The sequence below is a fragment of the Panthera pardus genome, unplaced genomic scaffold (assembly GCF_024362965.1).
Source record: "Panthera pardus isolate Hobbes unplaced genomic scaffold, ASM2436296v1 HiC_scaffold_13, whole genome shotgun sequence".
NCBI classification, from domain to species: Eukaryota; Metazoa; Chordata; class Mammalia; order Carnivora; family Felidae; genus Panthera; species Panthera pardus.
In genome coordinates, this window is record NW_026526688.1 from 43292196 (window position 1) to 43313116 (window position 20921).

Below are 20921 nucleotides of genomic sequence, written 5' to 3' on the forward strand. Positions count from 1 at the left end.
AATATTTCCCAGAAAAGCTCATCTCCAGCAAAACAGGAGGAGCAAGTCTGTCTTCCCCAAAGGACAATGATATATCCCAGATCCCAAATTACATGAGGCCACAGAATTCTCACCTAGAGACACAACAGTTATCTATGACCAGAAACACAGTTGGAGCAATTCCCTGGAGATGGAATGGATGTTAGTGTCTATCTGGGGGTTCGTTCTGGGGCTGGCCTTACCTGGCAACATTTCCTCTCAATATCCCTAAGCCTGGAAGGGATAGGGCAGGGAATCACGGGCAGTTGGGAGAGGTGTGGACTGTGGGGTGTCCTCAGTGAATAAGGAATGTTCACATCTGGGGATGTGACAACTTCTCTGGTTCAAAAGTTGCTTATTTTCCCATAAAGGATCACAATATGTAGAAGAATCAACAGACACAAACCTACATACTTTCACTCTCAGGATTTATTTTTGTTTGTGAAGTTGAAAAGCTTTAAGCCATGACAAAAGGAGAGAATAGGGTTTTTTTTTTTCTTTCATTCTTGAATCAGGTCAATTAATGGTTAGCATCTTGGTAATATCCTTTTTCCAACCTATGGCTTTTTGACATTGTTTAGTCGCTGTTGTAAAACAAATATAGAAAGAGATATGCTAAATTTTAATTGTTAATAAAAGTGATCTCATTTTACTAGACAACTAGAGGTATAGCAAATCATTGGTATATGAGACACTGATTATAGTGTCACAATCTAGGCCTGTGTTTCACGAAATGTGTAAACCCATTTTTTTTTTCTAAGTTGTCTGTGATAGCCACAGTAAAAGGAAATATTAAAAGTCATATTCACAAGCATTATATTTACACAGTTTCTACACTTCACATGGATAAAAGAAAGTCACCAGCAAGGAAACAGAGAGGAAAAGAACAGTAGAATATGTGAAGAAATAAGTAACAACTAATTTGTCTATTTTTATCTTCAGAGGAAGAGTATTTCAAGAAATCCTCCGTGCCTTTCCAACAGGTGACCCATATACATACAGTCGGAGTTGATTCACTAGCCTCCAGTTCTCACTGAGTCTGACTTTTTCCCTAAATATGTAAAAAAGCCAACCATATCATGCTGAATCCCTCCCTTACTACTTCAAAAATACTTTATATGAGAAATACTTTCTCGTGTGTGAGAAAACATGCTCCTCATCATGGCATGCCAAACATTTGTCTTGGTTCACAATTATCCATGTAGATTTTCTCTTGCAACGTTCATAAATTTTAATATAAATTTTAAAATGTAATAAGAGCATAAATTTGAAAACAGGTCTGTGTTTACATTTAACCTTGCTTATCTTGCTGCTTTATCAATAAACGTTATTTAAGCACATTTTCTTACACTTTATATTGAAACTGCCAGTTCATTCTGTTGGTATCCTTCAAAATTTATTCCTAAAACCGTCTTCACTACCCCTGGTCTGAGGTACCATCCTTTCCCTCCTGGATTATTGCAGTAGTTTCGCCACCAACTGGTTTCTCCACTTCTCCTCTTGCCACCATACAAACTATTTCCAACAAATCAGTCTTTTTTTAATTTATTTATTTTAACAAACCAGCCTTTTAAAGTGGAAGTCTTGAACATTAATCTTCCAATGATTTCCTCTCAGAATAAAACACAGCCCTCAACACTTCTCACAGCCTACAAGAGTTTTACTGTCTGACCTACTCACTACCACAGTCCCCTTGCTAACTCTGCTCCAGCTAAACTGACATCACTGTTAATCATCAAACATTTCTGACTTATTTTTTCATTGGATCATTCACATGCTTGGAAAGCTCCTGCCTAGATATACGCATGGCGACCTCTGCCAGCTCTATGCCTCTGTAAGGAGTTGATTTACAGCTGGAATGGAAAAGCTCTATCTTTATCTCTGGGAAAGCCTGGATGCTTGGTTTCACTTTTTGCCAAGACATTGGCAGTGGAATTTATAATGGGCTGTTTAAAATTTAAAGGAAACTTGAGGCCTTGTGCATGAGATATCTCTCCGGTGCCCATTTTTGCCCGCACTCTCTCTTGCACTGTATCCTTTACATTTAAATAAAAGTCCCATGTGAACTGAACCTGGGAATTCAAGTACCTCCTTTTCAATAAATAAACTGAGTCGATACTTGCAACTTCCTCCAATACTTTGTTTACACATCTCTTGCTGAATAAGGCCCACTCAATTATATTTAAAACCAATATCCACCTCCTCCCTCACCACCAACTCTCCCAACTCTCCCTACTGAGAAATAAGACTATTTTACATGGAGGATAGTATTAGTGTTTTGTTTGTTTGTTTGTTTGTTTGTTTTGGTGGCAGATAGGGAAACAGAGATCCATTGACTTAACTCTCCATCAAAGTCAGATAAGGAGGAATGGCTGATTAGTAATTGGATGAACTCTTGTTTTCATTCATGGTTGAATTTTTAATTCTTCCACTTACTCCCAGTGATGTCTAAAATGTAAAATATTATGATTTCTTTATGTATATGACTTATACATTTGAATATATACATACATATTCAGATATGTCAGACATATTCAGATACATCTGTATATATATATATGTATATACACATACAGAAAATATATAGATAGATATATTGAATCTATACAAATGCCAATGTTACCCCTTCTCATAATAAAGAATTTGTCTCTCTTTTCTGGAGGGACAATGCATTTATCATTTTGCCTGACATCTAATTGGTCCTCAATAAATGTAAATTTCATTTCCCTTCACCAGGCATACCTCATGCTACATGTGTCAAAATTGTGTGTGTGTGTGTGTGTGTGTGTTGTTGTTGTTTCTTTTGTTTTGTTTTGGGGTTTTTTTTTGAGAGTGAGAGAATGCACAAGCAAGGGAGGGGCAGAGGGAGGAGAAAGAAAATCTCAAGCAGACTCTACTCCCAGACCAGAGCCTGAAGTAGGGCTCAATCTCACGACCATGAGATCACGACCTGAGCTGAAATCAAGAGTTGGACACTTAATTGACTAAGCCACCCAGATGTCCCCAGATGTTGAGTTCTTTAAGAGTTAATCCTTGGAGTCTGGTTGTCTTAAATGAAACTCCAGCTTCAAAATTTACTAAAATTCTGTACACATGGATAATTATTTAAATTTTTCATGTTTGTTTCCTCATTTCTAAAATACGGCTAACTATAACTGTGGAGGCTTAGTGAGGAAAAAATATAAATGCTGGGAGTCAATCTGTGTAAATCTATCAAATTAGAACCTTAAATGTGGGAGCAGGATGCATGATGGCTCATAAATATTTTAAGAACATATTTAAAATCTCTTTAAAGTCATTTCTTATTACCAAAATGTTGGTTAATAAATCTCTGGCTAATATTAGTTAACATTAAATATTTATAAGTTAATATAAAACAAAATTATTAAATGTTTTTAGTCTTTTTTTAGTATATGATATTGATAAATAGCAATCACGATGAAGGAATATGGAATAATAGTTTTTTTACACTGAGGTATTGTTAAATTTTTAAAACTATTTTATGAATTATATCATTTTCAATAATTTTATTCCTTCAATTTACCTTTAACTTGATGACTGGTTGCTGTTACTATGGTTGTCTTCTGATATAGATCTGTGAAAAAGAAATAGCATTAATTAGGGTTAGAAACCATTGTAATTTTATGTTTTTCTCTCTTTTTGGAGTATAGTTGACACACAACGTTACATTAATTTTAGGTGTACAACTTAGTGACTTGACAAGTGTATACATTACGCTATGTTCACCACAAGTGCACCTACCATCTGTCCTAGTACAGCACTATTACAATGTCAGTGACTATATTTTCTATGCTGTGTCTTTTATTACCATGACTTATTCATGCCATTAGTAAAAGTCTACATCTTCTCTCCCACTTACCCATTTTCTCCAACCCTTCAACTCCACTCCCCTCTGGCAACCATCAATTTGTTCTTTGTATTTATAGGTCTGATTCTGCTTTCTGTTTGTTTATTCATTATTTTTTCCACTTATAAGTGGACTCATGAAATTTGTCTTCTCAGTCTGACTTATTTCATTTAGTGTAATATCTTCTAGGTATTTTCTTTTTAGTTTTACTGTTTTCCACAATACCTGCACCTATTTACATTCCCACCAAGAGTGCACAAGGTTTGTTTTTTTCTTTCTCTACATATTTGCCAACACTTGTCATTTCTTGTTTTTTTGTTTTGTTTTGTTTTGTTTTGTTTTGATTCTAGCCATTATGACAGGTGTAAGACCATATCTCATTGTGGTTTTGATTTACATTTCCCTAATGATTAGTGATGTTGAACATCTTTTCATTTGTCTGTTTACTATCTGTATATTTTCTTTGGAAAAATATCTATTCAGGTTCTCTGCCCATATTTTAATCAGATTATTTGTGGGGTTTTTTGGTATTCAATTGTATAAATTCTTTATGTATTTTAGATATTAATCACTTATCTAATATATCACTTAGAAATGTCTTCTCCCATTCAATAGGTTGCTTTTTTGTTTTCTTGATGGTTTCTGTCACTGTGCATACGCTTATTTTGGTGTAGTCTCAATAGTTTATTCTTGCTTTTATTTCCTTTGTCTGAGGAGACATATCTAGAAAAATGTTACTATGATCAATGTCAAAGAAATTACTGCCTATGTTTTCTTGTAGGATTTTTATGGTTTCAGGTCTCATATTTAGGTCTTTAATCCATTTTATGTTTTGTGCATTGTATAAGAAAGTGGTCTGGTTTTATTCTTTAACATGTAGCTGTCCAGTTTCTCCAGCACCATTTGTTGCAGAGACTTTTTCTCATTGCATATTCTAAGAGACTCCTTGGTTACAGATTAATTGTCCATATAATCATGGGTTTATTTCTGTGCTCTTTATTTTGTTCCATTGATTGATGTGTCTATTTTTGTGATAACACCATACTGTTTTGATTACTACAGCTTTGTAGTATATCTTGAAATCTGGGATTGTGATACCTTTAGCATTGTTCTTCTTTCTCAAGATTGATTTGACTATTTGTGGTCTTTGGTGGTCCTATAAAAATTTTAGTGTTTGTTCTAGTTCTGTAAAAAATGCCACTGGTAATTTGATCGGGATTGTATTTAACCTGTAGTCAGCTTTGGGTAGTATGGATATTTTAACAATATTAATTCTTCCAATCCATGTGCACAAAATATCTTTCCATTTGTGTCATTTTCAATTTATTTCATCAATGTCTTTTAGTTTTCAGAGTAAAGTTCTTTCACTTCTTTGGTTTGGTTTATTCCTAGGTATTTTATTCTTTTTGTTCCAATTGCATATGGAGTTATTTCCTTAATTTCTCTTTCTGCTACTTCATTATTATTGTATATAACCACAACTGATTTGTGTATATTAATTTTGTATACTTCAACTTTGCTGAATTCATTTATTAGTTATAACAATTTTTTGGTTTAGTCTTTAGGCTTTTCCATATATGGTACCCTGCCATTTGCAAAGAGTGACAATTTTACTTTTTCCTTACTAATTTGGATTAACAACTTTTTTGTTGCTGTTGTCTAATTGCTATGGCTAGGACTTCCAGTACTATGTTGACAAAAGTGGCAAAAGTGGATGCCTTGTTGCTAAGCTTAGAGGAAAAGTTCTCAAAGTTTCATCTTTGAGTATGATATTAGGCGTGGGTTTTTCATATATGGTCTATGTTGAGGTATGTTTCCTATAAATCCACTATCTTAAGAGGTTTTTTTGATGGAAGCCTTATATCATTATTTTATCTTTATTTTCACAAGTGAGAAACAGAGACATTTTCCTTTCACATAGAATAATGAGACGCATTTATCTTTACTTCTGCATTCCTTTTTCCTGAATATCCATGGAGCAAAACTGTGACTTGTGTTGGTGATATGGTAAAGAAAAAATCTGTGTGTAAGTGAAATAAGAGAAAAACAACTACCATACAATCTCGCTTACGTGTGGAATCAAATTTAAAAACAAAACAAAACAAAACAAAAGCAAGCCCATAGATAATCAGAATAAATTGGTGATTACCAAAGTTGGGATTGTGGGATAAGTAAATGAGTGAGGGGGGGAAAAGGTAGAAACTTCCCAGTTATAAAATAAATCGTGAATATATAATGTATAACATGGTGATAATAATAATAAAGTATTGCATATTTGAAACTTGCCAAGACAATAGATCTTAAGTCTTCATCACAAGAAAATAAAATTTTGTAACCATGTATGGTGACAGATATTAACTAGATTTATTTTGGTGTCCATTTCAAGTAACTTATTTCTAATTTTAGAAACAGATGAGCAATATTAAATAAGTGTAATGGGCATTGTCATCTGTATTCTCCTTTTCCTATCATGTTTTTTAAACATTTTTCTCACCTTCTACCTCTTTAATTCACAAAATTTCCTTCTCTATCTCTATTAATCTCCTTGGCACATGTGAATGTCAATGTCAAAAAAAAAGGAAAAAAATGAGATTGGTTAGGGAGTAGACAAGCAAGTATAGCAAACAGGGCTTTCTCTACCTCTCTAGCTCTATTAGTCTCTAACTCTATTAATCTTCTTGACACAACTGAATGTCTACGCCAAAAAAAAACAAAAACAAAAAACAAAAGGAGGTTGCTTAGGTAGTAGACAGGCATGTGTAGCAAACATGGCTTTCAATTTGAGAGGCACTGTGAATTTACTAAGTACCTTTGGTTATTTCTGGACCTATAAGAAAAGGAATGACTACTTGAAATCTGAAAAACTGTGGTATATAACAAGCCTCAATATTTATAAATCCTAACCAAATTCATCCAAGATCCAAATTCAACACTTTTAAGGGCTACTTACTATATTCTGAGTTACGTTTTAGTTATTCCCCAAATGGATTTTAATATTAATTTTTAAAAATAATAGATTTACTTACTCTCCACTTACTGTTTCCACTCTGTTCCAAAATCTTATTTTATTCCATTTAAGAGCAATAATGGCAATTAAAATAAGGAAAGGTAGAAAAATGTAGAAACTGATTAAGAGGCCATTTTTTTCAGGAGCAGCATGTCGTTTTGCAGGTATGTTTTGACCTTTCTCTGAAAACACGAGAATATATTTTAACATTTTCAAAACTGATACTCAAAGTTTATTAGTAATTTCAATTATAAAAATTTTGGATTCAAATAATACAGTCATAGAATAAACAATATATATTTTAAAATGTTTTAAAAACTAAAAACATTTTTAAAATATTAAAAAAATAAAAATGTTTTCCAATATTTTGTGACTATGCCCCAAAGTGGTTATATATTTTTAGAAGTTCAATATTAATATAAACTTGTATTTAATCTTTAGGTATATTTTTAATCTTTATGTGTTATATTTGAACATATTTTTCTATTATATTCCCTTTTATTAACTGCTACTTAAAACATATTAAACTGATATTAATATCTACTAAATTTTTAAATTTAAAAATTAGAGTAAGAGTGCCTGGGTGGCTCAGTCGGTTAAGCGTCTGACTTCAGCTCAGGTCATGATCTCGCAGTTTGTGAGTTCAAGCCCCGCTTTGGGCTCTGTGTTGGCAGTTTGGAGCCTGGAGCCTGCTTCGGATTCTGTGTCTCCCTCTCTCTCTGCCCCTCCCCCACTTATGCTCTGTCTCTCTCTGTCTATCAAAAATAAATAAAATGTAAAAAAAATTAAAAATTACAGTAAAAAGAAAGAACTGTTAAAAATTTTTGATAAAAAAATGATTGCCAATACTGGTGCTTACTTTTATTTAAAAATTTTTTCTTCCCTTTTTATTTAATTTCCTTTTTTTACTTAAGTATAATCAACATATAGTGTTACATTACTTTCAAGTGTACAATATAACAGGTGGGTGCTGTTTCAGGGACATAGCTGGAGAGAGTAAGGTGTTAAGACTGATTGGATGTATACATGTCTGAATGCAATGAAGACTTCCACATAAACTTTAAGATTTTGGTGGCCAGTGCAGAGATCTATTTGTCTTGTGACCATCAAGCAAGCCTCATAAGGAAGACTGTGGATGAAAGGCAGAGATACAACTTACAGCACTGCCTCATGGCCTCTGTGACTGAATCAGTATGTTGAATAACTGTAGAAATACTCAAGACTCCAGAGTTGCACCAAAGATGACTGGAAACCAATGTAAATAATTCGGGGGAGTGGCTGAAGGCAATGAAATGTGGAGGTGCTTCTACAACTGCAGAGTTTCCTCTAAAGAACAAAAAAAACAGGACCAACATGGTGGAGAAGTAGGGGGACCCATACTTCCCACATCTTTCAAAGAAAGAAGTGCAGAAGCCAAAGGACTTTTAACCCCAGAGTCTTGGAGGAAAAGAAACTGAATCTTACTGGAGGAAAATGGGAAAACTGGAGAAAAGGGCTACTCCAAGGAACAAATCAAAGCACACTTGGTGGAGGGTCCAAAATATCACTATGAGTAGGGTAATAAAATAACCAAAGTCACAAAAAGAGAACAAGTAACAATCTCCAAAAAAAACACCTCCTGAAGGGCCAGGCCCTGGATAGTGTATGACCGTCCTATAATATAGCAGTGGTCGCAGGTACAGAGCACACAACAAGTTTTTAAAACGCATGAGGGGCAGAAAACTAGCCAAAATGACTAAATGGAAGAATTCTCCTCAAAAGAAATTCCAGGAATTAGAGACAGCTAACGATTTGATCAAAAACGATTTAAGCAACATAACTGAACAAGAATTTAGAATAATAGTCATAAAATTAATTGCTAGGCTCGAAAAAAAGCATAGAAGATAGCAGAGAATATATTGCTACAGAGATCAAGGGACTAAAAAAATAGTCATAATGAATTAAAAATATGCTATAAATGAAGTGCAAAATAAAATGGAGGCAACCACAGCATGGATTGAAAAGGCAGAGGGGAGAATAGGTGAATTAAAAGATAAAATTATGGAAAAAGAAGAAGCTGAGAAAAAGAGAGACAAAAAAAATCCAGGAGTATGAAGGGAGAATTGGAGAACTAAGTGACGCAATCAACAGAACAATATCCATATCATAGGAATTCCAGAGAAATAAGACAGAGAGAAAGGGGCTGAAGGTGTACTTGAACAAATCATAGCTGAGAATTTCCCTGATCTGGGGAAGGAAACAGGCATTGAAATCCAAGAGGCACAGAGAACTCCCTTCAGACGTAACTTGAATTGATCTTCATATCATAGTGAAACTGGCAAAATACAAGAATAAAGAGAGAATTCTGAAACCAGCTAGGGATAAACGGATCTTAACAATCTTCATGTGATGAACAGGAAAAATATGCAGCCAAGAATCCTTTATTCAGCAAGTCTGTCTTTCAGAATAGAAGGAGAGATAAAGGTTTTTCCAAACAAACAAAAACTGCAGGAATTCATCACCACTAAACCAGCCTTCCAAGAGATCCTAAGGGGGACTCTGTGAGTGAAATGTTGCAAGGATCACAAAGTACCAAAGACATCACTAACAAGCATGAAACCTACAGATATAACAATGACTCTAAACCCATATTTTTCAATAATAACACTGAATGTAAATGTACTAAATGCTCCAATCTAAAGACATAGGGTATCAGAATTAATTAAAAAAAAAAACAAAAAACAAGACCCATCGATTTGCTGTCTACAAGAGACTCATTTTAGACCTGTGGACACCTTCAGATTGAATGTGAGGGGATGGAGGGAACTATCTATCATGCTACTGGAAGTCAAAAGAAAGCTGGAGTAGCCATACTTATTCAGACACACTAGACTTTAAATTAAAGGCTGTAACAAGAGATGAAGAAGGGTATTATATAATCATTACAGGGTCTATCCATCAGAAAGAGCTAACGATTATAAATGTCTATACACCGAATACGGGAGCCCCCAAAAACATAAAACAACTAATCACAAACATAAGCAACCTTATTGATTAGAATGTGGTAATTGCAGGGGACTTTAATACTCCACTTACAACAATGGATAGATCATCTAGACAGAGAATACATAAAGAAACAAGGGCCCTGAATGATACATTGGACCAATGGACTTGACAGATATGTTTAGAACTCTGCATTCCAAAGCAACAGAATATATTTTCTCGAGTGTGCATGGAACATTCTCCAGGATAGATTACATACTGGGTCACAAAATAGTCCTTCATAAGTATGAAAGAATTGAGATCATACCATGCACACTTTCAGACCACAATGCTATGAAACTTGAAATCAACCACAGGAAAAGTCTGGAAAACCTCCAAAACCATGGAGTTTAAAAAACATCCTACTAAAGAATAAATGGGTCAACCAGGCAATTAGAGAAGAAATTTTTTTAAATATGGAAACAAATGAAAATGAAAATACAACACCAAATGCTTTGGGATGCAGTGAAGGCAGTCCTGAGAAGAAAATACATTGCAATCCAGGCCTATCTCAAGAAACAAGAAAAATCCCAAATACAAACTCTAACAGCACACCTAAAGCAAATCGAGGCAGAATAGCAAAGACACCCCAAACCCAGCAGAAGAAGATAAATAATAAGGATCAGAGCAGAAATAAACAGTATAGAATCCAAGAACAGAAAAAAAAAAAAAAAAAGAAAAAAAAACAAAAAACCGGTAGAGCAGACCAAGGAAACCAAGAGTTGGTTTTTTGAAAAAATAAACAAAATTGACAAACCTCTAGCCAGGCTTCTCAAAAAGAAAAGGGAGGTGACCCAAATAGATAAAATCATGAATGAAAATGGAATTATTACAACCAATCCCTCAGAAATACAATCAATTATCAGGGAATACTATGAAAAATTATATGCCAACAAACTGGACAACCTGGAAGAAATGGACAAATTCCTAAACACCCACACGTATCCAAAATCTATAAAGAGCTCACCAAACTCCATACCCGAAAAACAAATAACCCAGTGAAGAAATGGACAGAAAACATGAATAGACACTTCTCTAAAGAACACATCCGGATGGCCAACAGGCACATGAAAAGATGCTCAACGTCGCTCCTCATCAGGGAAATACAAATCAAAACCACACTCAGATATCACCTCACACCAGTCAGAGTGGCCAAAATGAACAAATCAGGAGACTATAGATGCTGGCGAGGATGTGGAGAAACGGGAACCCTCTTGCACTGTTGGTGGGAATGCAAACTGGTGCAGCCACTCTGGAAAACAGTGTGGAGGTTCCTCAAAAATTTAAAAATAGACCTACCCTATGACCCAGCAATAGCATTGTTAAGAATTTACCCAAGGGACACAAGAGTACTGATGTACAGGGGCAATTGTACCCCAATGTTTATAGCAGCACTCTCAACAATAGCCAAATTATGGAAAGAGCTGAAATGTCCATCAACTGATGAATGAATAAAGAAATTGTGGTTTATATACACAATGGAGTACTACGTGGCAATGAGAAAGAATGAAATATGGCCCTTTGTAGCAACATGGATGGAACTGGAGAGTGTTATGCTAAGTGAAATAAGCCATACAGAGAAAGACAGATACCATATGTTTTCCCTCTTATGTGGATCCTGAGAAACTTAACAGAAACCCATGGGGGAGGGGAAGGGGGAAAAAAAGGAGATTAGAGTGGGAGAGAGCCAAAGCATAAGAGACTCTTAAAAACTGAGAACAAACTGAGGGTTGATGGGGGGTGGGAGGGAGGGGAGGGTGGGTGATGGGTATTGAGGAGGGCATATTTTGGGATGAGCACTGGGTGTTGTTTGGAAACCAATTTGACAATAAACTTCACATATTGAAAAAAAATGAAAAGAATGTTTATTCTTCAGTTGGTGGGCTCACTACTAGATATGTCACTCAAGACAAGTGTCTTAAACATGTTGTTCAAATATGGTGTGTTCTTGGTGATTAATTGATTGTTCCACTAGTTTCCACTGAGAAAAATGTGTTAAAATGTTCAATTATGATTGTGGATTTTCTTATTTCTCTATTTCACTAGTGCCTCCAGTGCCACCTTTTCAAAATAAAAATTTAACTTAAAAAAAAGCAAAAAAGAAATAAAAACCATCCAAATTGGCAAAGAAGTCATATACTAAAGACCCAGAGTTAATATCATCCTCAATGGGGAAAAACTGAGAGCTTTTCCTCTAAGGTCAGGAATAAGACAGGGATATCCACTCTCACCATTGTTAATTAACATAACTCTGGAAGTTCTAGCCTCAGCAATAAGACAACAAAAAGAAATAAAAGGCATACAAACCAACAAGGAAGAAGTCAAGCTTTCACCATTTGCAGACAACAAGATACTCTATGTAGAAAACATGAAAGACTGCACCCAAAAAAAATGGCAGAACTGATATTTGAAATCAGCAAAGGTACAGGATAAAATCAATGTACAACAATTTATTGCATTTCTATACACCAATGATAAAGAAGCAGAAAGAGAAATCAGGGAATTTACAGTTTCACCAAGAGCCATAAGATACCTAGGAATAAAACTAACCAAAAAGGTAAAATACCTGTACCCTGAAAATTACAGAACACTTATGAAGTAATTTGAAGAGGATACAAAGAAAGGAACAACATTGCATGCTCATGGATTGGGAGAATATTGTTAAAATGTTTATACTACCCAAAGCAATATACACATTTAATGCAATCCCTATCAAAATAACAGCAGCATTTGTCACAGAGCTAGAACAAATAATCCTAAAATTTGTATGGAACCACGAAAGACCCTTAATAGCCAAAGTGATCCTGAAAAAGGAAAACAAATCTGGAGGCATCACAATTCAGGATTCAACTATATTACTAAGCTGTAATCATCAAGACCGTATGGTAACAGCACAAAAAAAACCCCAGAAATATAGATCAATGGAACATAAAAGAAAACCCAGAAAACCCATTTATACAGTCAACTTTGACAAAGCAGGAATGATTATCCAGTGAGGGGAAAAAAGTCTCTTCAACAAATGGTGTTAGGAAAATTGGATAACAACATGCTGTAGAATGAAACTAAACCAGTTGCTTAACCTTGCACAAAAATAAATTCAAAATACATGATAGACTTAAATATGAGACAGGAAACCATCAAAATCCTAGTGGAGAACACAGGCAGCAATCTTTGACCTTGGCCGTAGCATCTTCTTACTAGACACGTCTCCTGAGGCAAGGGAAACAAAAGCAAAAAATGAACTCGGTCAAGATAATAGGCTTCTGCACAGTGAAACAAGCAATCAACAAAACTAAAAGGTAACCTTCGGTATGGGAAAACATGTTTGCAAACAACATTATCAGATAAAGGGTTAGTACCCAATGATTTTAATAACTTATCAAACTCAAGTCCCAAAAAACACATAATCCAGTTAAGAAATGGACAGAAAACATTTAGACATTTTTCCAAAAAAGACATCAAGATGGCCAATGGACACATGAAAAGATGTTCAATATCACTCATCATCAAGGAAGTATAATTCAAAGCCATGATGAGTTAACACCTCACATCTGTCTGAATGGCAAAAATTAACAGCACAGGAAACAACAGATGCTGGCGAGGATGCGGAGAAAGATGAACACTCTTACACTGTTGGTAGGAATGCAAACTGGTGCAGCCACTCTAGAAAATAGTATGGACTTTCCTCAAAAAGTTAGATAGAATACCCTATGATCTAGCAATTGCACTACTAAGTATGTACCCAAAGATTACAAAAATACTGATTCAAAGGGGCACATGAACCCTGATGTTTATAGCAGCAGTGTTAATAATAGCCATATTATGGAAAGAGTTCAAATGTCCACTACTGATGAATGGATAAAGAAATTGTAGCACATATATTTGCAATTATATATATATATATATATATATATATATAAACATATTTATGTATGTATATATGTATGTGTATGTATATATATTTAAACTCAGCTATCAAAAACTTTGCAACAACATGGATGGAGCTAGAGTGTGATATGCCTACCAAAATAAGACATAGAAAGAAAAATACCTTATCATTTCACTCATATGTGGAATTTAAGAAACAAAACAGATGAACATAGGCAAAGGGGGCAGGGTATAAAGAGAGAGGCCAGTAAACAGTAAGAGACTCTGAAGTATAGAGAACAAACTGAAGGTTGATGTACAGGTGGTGGGTGGGGGGATGGGCTAAATGGGTGATGGGTATTAAGGAAGGCACTTGCGATGAGCACTGGGTTTTATATGTAAGTGATGAATCCCCAAATTCTGCTCCTGAAACCAATATTGGCCATATGTTAATTAACTATAATTTAAATAAAAATTTGAAAATAGAAAAAATTCTCAAATAAAGACCTTAACATTACACCTAAAAGAGCTAAAAAAACAACAACGACAACAAACAAAACTTAAAACCATTAGAAGGAAGGAAATAATAAGGATTAAGGTAAAATAAATAACATAGAAAATAATACAATAGATTAATAAAACCAGAAGCTGAGGTTTTGAGAGAAATAAATATAATTGATAAACCTCTAGCCAGACTTTCAATAAGAAAAAAGAACCAAATAAACAAATGAGAAAGGACAAATAACAACCAACACCACAGAAATTCAAATAGTTATAAGAGAATATTATGAAAAACTACATGTCAACAAATTTAACAATGCAGAAGAAATGGATACGTTCCTAGAAACACATAAACTACCAAAAATGAAACAGGAAGAAATAGCATTTTTGAACAGACTAATTACTAGCAGAGAAATTGAATTGGTAATAAAAAACTCCCAACAGGGGTGCCTGGGTGGTTCAGTCAGTTAAGCATCCGACCTCAGCCCAGGTGATGATCTCACGGGTTGAGTTCGAACCCCACATTGGGCTCTGCTGACAGCTCAGAGTCTGGAGCATGCTTCAGATTCTGTGTCTCCCTTTCTCTCTGCCCCTCCCCTACTCATGCTCTGCCTCTCAAAAATGAATAAATGTTAAAAAAAAAATAAAGAAAAAAACTCCCAAAAAAGTCCAGGACCAGATGGATTCACATGTGAATTCTACCAAACATTTAAAGAGCAGTTAATATATATTTTTCTCAAACTGTTCCAAAAATCAGAAGAAGGCAATCTTTCAAATTCATTCTATGAGGCCAGCATTGCCCTGAAACAAAAATCAGATAAAGGCACTACAAAAAAGATAACTACAGGCTAATCTCTGATGAACATAGATGCAAATATCTTCAACAAAGTACTAGAAACAGAATCCAACAATACATTAAAAAACCATTCACCAAGATCAACTGGGATTTATTCCTGGGCTACAGGGTGCAATATTTGCAAATCAATCAATGTGATACACCACATTAATACAAGAAAAGAATCATATGATTCTCTCAGTAGATGCAGAAAAAGCATTTTACAAAGTACAACATACATTCTTAATAAAAATCCTAAACAAAGTAGGGATAGAAGGAACATAACTCAACATAATAAAGGTCATATACTAAAAACCTATAGCTAATCTCATCCTCAATGGGGGAAAGCTGAGAGCTTTTCCTGTATGATCAGGAACAAGATAAGGATGTCCTCTCTCACCACTGCTATTTAACATAGTACTGGAAGTCCTACCCTCAGCAATCAGCAAAAAGAAATAAAAGGCATCCAAATCAGCAAGGAAGTCAAACTTTTACTACTTGCAAATGACATGATACACTGTATAGAAAACCTGAAACTACACCAAAAAACTGCTAGAACTAATAAATGAAGTAAATAAAGTCACAAGATACAATACCAATCTCCATAAATCTGTTACATTTCTATATAACAATAATGAAGCAGCAGAAAGAGAAATTAAAAAACAATGCCATTTACAACTGTGCCAAATAATAAGATACCTCAGAATAAACTTAACCAAAGAGGTGAAAGACCTGTACTCTGAAAACTATAAAACATTGATGAAAAAAATTAAAGATGACACAAAGAAGTGGAAAGATACTCTATGTTCATGGATTCAAAGAACAAATATTTTTAAAATGTCTATACTAAACCAAGAAATCTACAATTTTAATGCAATCCCTATCAAAATACAAACAGCATTTTTCACAGAGCTAGAACAAACAACATTAAAATTTGTATGGATCCACAAGACTCTGAATAGCAAAAGCAATCTTTAAAAAGAAAAGCAAAGCTGGAAGTATCACAATCCCTGACTTCAAATTATACTACAAAGCTATAGTAATCAGAACATTGTGGCACTCTTACAAAAACAGACACACAAATCATAGAACAGAATAGAAAACCCAGGCATGAACTCACAATTATATGATCAATTAATCTTTGACAAAGCAGGAAAGAATATCCAATGGGAAAAAGATATTCTTTTCAACAAATAATGTTGGGAAAACTGGACAGCTACATGCAAATGAATGAAACTGGACCACTTTCTTACACCACACAAAAATAAAATCAAAATAGATTAATGACCTAAATATGAGACATAAAACCATAAAAATTGTAAGAAAGAGCACAGGTAGTAATTACTGGGACAAGAGCAATTTTTTTTCTGGGTATGTCTTTTTTCTGGGTATGTTCCCGAGACAAAGGAAGCAAAATCAAAAATAAATTATTGGGACTCCATCAGGATAAAAATCTCGTACACAAGTGAAGGAAACAATCAACAAAACTACAAGGCAACCTACTGAAAGGGAGAAGAAATTTACAAATGACGTATCTGATAAAAAGTTAGTATCCAAAATCTATCAATAACTTATAAAACTCAACACCCTCCCAAAAAATAAAACTAGAAAATGGGCTGAAGAAATGAACAACATTTCTCCAAAGAAAACATCCAGATGGCCAACAGACACATGAAAAGATGCTCATAATCACTTACCATAAGGGAAATGCAAATTAAAACCACAATGAGGGGATCCTGGGTGGCTCCATCAGTTAAGTGTCAACTCTTGATTTTGGCTCAGGTCATGATCTCACAGTTCATGGGATCAAGCCCTGCATCAGGCCCTGTGCTTACAAAGCAGAGGCTGCTTGGAATTCTTTCTCTCCTTCTCTCTGTCCCTACCCCACTCACACTCTGTTTGTCAAAATAAATATTTTTTAAAAATAAAAATAAATAAAATAAAACCGAACTGAAATATCACTTGTCCGAATGGTAAAAATCAAAAACACAAGAAACAGATGTTGACAAGGTCATAGAGAAAAAAATTTGGTGGGAATGAAAATTGGTACAGACACAGTGGAAAACAATATGGAGGCTCCTCAAAATGTTAAAAATAGACCTTATGATCCAATAATTGCACTACTGTATATTTACCCAAAGAATAATAAAACAGTAATTCAAAGAGATAGCATGCACCCCTGTGTTTTTTGCAGCATTATTTACAATAGCCAAATTATGGAATTAGCCTAAGTGCCCATTTATTAATGAATGGATAAAGATGTTATATAAATATATATGAATGAAAAATTATAATATAATATTACATTATATATATTTATAAATATATAAATTATAAATATTATATATATATGAATGAAATCTTGCCATTTGCAGTGGCATGGATGGAGCTAGAGAGTATAATGCTAAGTGAAATTAGTAAGAGAAAGACACATACCATATTACTTCATTACTATGTGGAATTTAAGAAACAAAACAAATGAGCAAAGGGTGGTGGAAGAGAGAGAGAGGGAGAGAGAGACAAACCAAAAAACAGAGTCTTAACTATAGAGAACAAGCAGATGTTTACCAGAGGGAAAATGGATGAAAGGATGGGTGAAATAGGTAATGGGGATTAAAGAGAGCACTTGTGATGAGTACTGGGTGATTAAAGTAAAAACTTAAAAAACTTAACAGAAGACCATGGGGGAGAGGAAGGGGAATAAATGTTACAGACAGGGAGGGAGGCAAACCATAAGAGACTCTTAAATACTGAGAACATACTGAGGGTTGATTGGGGTAGGGGAGAGGGAAAAGTGGGTGGTGGGCACTGAGGAGGGTACCTGTTGGGATGAGCACTGGGTGTTGTATGTAAACCAATTTGACAATAAATTATATTTAATAATAAAAAAATAAAAAATAAATGTGGTTGTTGAGGAAGTCCCCTCTGAGATGGAGTCATTAGGTTTTGAGGAGTAAGAGCCCGCAGTGGGAAAATCGTCAAAGCCTCCACTCCGCTCTGTAATCCTTCTTATCCCTTCTAACTGAGTTTAGCATTAAAAGTAGGCTTTTCATTGCATAAATAAATAAATAAATAAATAACAACTTACAAAAAACTTTTTAATTTTGATGTAATTCACACAATCTATCTTCTTTTTTCATATGTGCTTTGTTGTCTTTTATATCACAGCATATGCCAAGTTCATAAAGATTTACTCATATGTGTTCTAGGTGTTCCATAATGCTTTTAGATCTATGATCCATTTTCACTCAATTTTTTTATTGTTGTGATGTACCCATCTCACTTCTTTCTTTTGCATGTCCTAACATGCCATGGCACTTGTCCTAACACCATTTTGGGGAAACACTCTTTCCCCCAGTGGAATTGCTTTGGAATTCTTATAAAAAACTAGTGACTGTAAGTATAATGTTTCTGGACTATATTCTATTCCATTGAAATAATGTCTATCTTTATCCATAGGACAGTACTACATTGTCTTGGTTATTTTAACACTATAATATGTTTTGGAATTGAGAAAAGTGTTTTCAATTTCAAATTATCTTGAAAAGTATGTTTTCAAGATTATTTTTTAACATTCTGTGTCCCTTGAATTTCTGTATGACTTTTAAAATCAACTTGTCGGGATTCTCAGGGAGAAGATGGCAGTGTAGGAGGATGCTGGGCTCATCACGTCCTACTGATCACTTAAATTCCACCCACATCTGCCTAAATAACCCAGAAAACTGTCAGAAGACTAGCAGAATGGACTCTCTGGAGCCAAGCTTAGACAAAAGTCCCACGGAAGAGGGTTGGAAGGGTGGAGAGGTGGTGCTCACTACACAGATTGGTGGGAGGGAGAAGGGGAGGTGGAGGGGCAGCCCACCAGGCAAGGCAGAGCCCCCGAATCTGGCTTGCAAAAGCAGAGGGACCAGACTACTTGAGTTCTGATGGCCAGTGGGACTTAACATCCGGAATGTTAAAAGTCAACAGCTCTGCTGAGATCAGGAGGGCAAGAGGACACTGGGAGGGAAAGTTGCTGAGCGCCGGAAGACAGAGCTCAGCTTGGCAGGGAACAAAGGCGCTGGCAAGTGCCATATCCCTCCCCCATTCCCCAGCTGATCCCAAAGGGAACCAGTTCCTGTCACCGAACTTGCATGCACCACACAAACACCTAACGCTGTGCTTCTATGGATCCATCCCTCCGATGGCTCTGCCTGCCTACCTCCTGGTGCTGCAGAGACCCTTCCGCAGGGGCCACTGATGGCAAAGAGAGGTAAGCCTGCCCCTCCCGCCACTGTGCACCTTGTGGATCCACCATGGCTAATGCGCCAGATCCCATAGAAGCAGCACCACAAGCCTGGCAGTGAGCAAGTAGCCCAGACAGGGGCCACACCACTCCACAGTGAGTCATACCTCTAGAAGAGGGGAAGATAAGGTACACACCAGTCCAACTGTGGCCCCAGCGGTGGGCTGGGAGCAGACATCAGGTCTGACTACGGCCCTGCCTACCAACACAAGTTACTCTGGACAGCATAGGGGAAGTGTCCTACAGTTCCACGCCACTCTAGGGACTATCCAAAATGATGAAATGGAAGAATTCTGCTCAAAAGAAACTCCAAGAAGTAGCGACAGCTAACTACTTGATCAAAAATGATTTAAGCAACATAGCAGAACATGAATTTAAAATAATAGTCATAAAGTTAATCTCTGGGCTTGAAAAAGGTATAGAGGACAACAGAGAATCTATTGCTACAGAGATCAAGGGACTAAAAACAGTCATCAGGAGGTAAAAAATGCTAAAATTAGGTGCCAAATAAAATGGAGGCGACCACAGCTGGGATTGAAGAGACAGAGGAGAGAATAGGTGAATTAGAAGATAAGATTATGTAAAAAGAGGAAGCTGAGAAAAAGATAAAAAACTCCACCAGTATGAGGGGAGAATTGGAGAACTAGTGATGCAATCAAATGGAACAATACTCATATCATAGGAATTCCAGAAGAGGAAGAGAGAGAGAAAGGGGCTGAAGGTGTACTTGAACAAATCATAGCTGAGAACTTCCCTGATCTGGGGAAGGAAAAAGGCATTGAAATCCAAGAGGCACAGAGAACTCCATTCAGACCTAACTTGAATCAATCTTCTGCATGACATATCATAGTGATACTGGCAAAATACAAGGATAAAGAGAAAATTCTGAAAGCAGTTAGGGATAAACATGCTCTAACATATAAAGGGAGACCGATAATACTAGTGACAGATCTATCTACCGGAACTTGGCAGGCCAGAAAGGAATGGCAGGAAATCTACAATGTGATGAACAGAAAAAATATGCAGCTGAGAATCCTTTATTCAGCAAGTCTGTCTTTCAGAATAGAAGGAGAGATAAAGGTTTTTCCAAACAAACAAAAACTGCAGGAATTCATCACCACTAAACCATCCCTCCAAGAGATCCTAAGGGGGATTCTGTGAGTGAAATGTTGCAAAGACCACAAAGTACCAAAGATATCACTACAAGCATGAAACATACAGACATCACAATGACTCTAAACCCGTATCTTTCTATAATAACACTGAATGTAAATGGGCTAAATGCTCCAACCAAAAGACATAGAGAACCAGGATGGATACAAAAACAAGACCCATCGATTTGCTGTCTACAAGAGACTCATTTTAGACCTGAGGACACCTTCATATTGAAAGTGAGGGGATGGAGAACTATTTATCATGCTACTGGAAGTCAAAAGAACGCTGGCGTAGCCATACTTATTCAGACACACTAGACTTTAAATTAAAGGCTGTAACAAGATATGAAAAAGGGCATTATATA

At 35.6% G+C, this 20921-nt stretch overlaps 1 protein-coding gene across 1 annotated transcript in view; it reads right to left on the reverse strand.

Moving 5' to 3' along the window:
• Positions 1-429: 429 nt before the first annotated feature.
• Positions 430-20921, reverse strand: part of LOC109262290 (A disintegrin and metallopeptidase domain 3-like) — a 134562-nt gene continuing 114070 nt past the window's right edge. Inside the window, exons 19-21 of the mRNA XM_019440717.2 lie at positions 6913-7075; positions 3563-3613; positions 430-602 (exon numbers count right to left, since the gene is read on the reverse strand). Of these exons, the coding sequence (XP_019296262.2) occupies positions 3565-3613; positions 6913-7075 (212 nt within the window). The 3' untranslated portion in view covers positions 430-602; positions 3563-3564. The remainder of the gene's footprint in view (positions 603-3562; positions 3614-6912; positions 7076-20921) is intronic.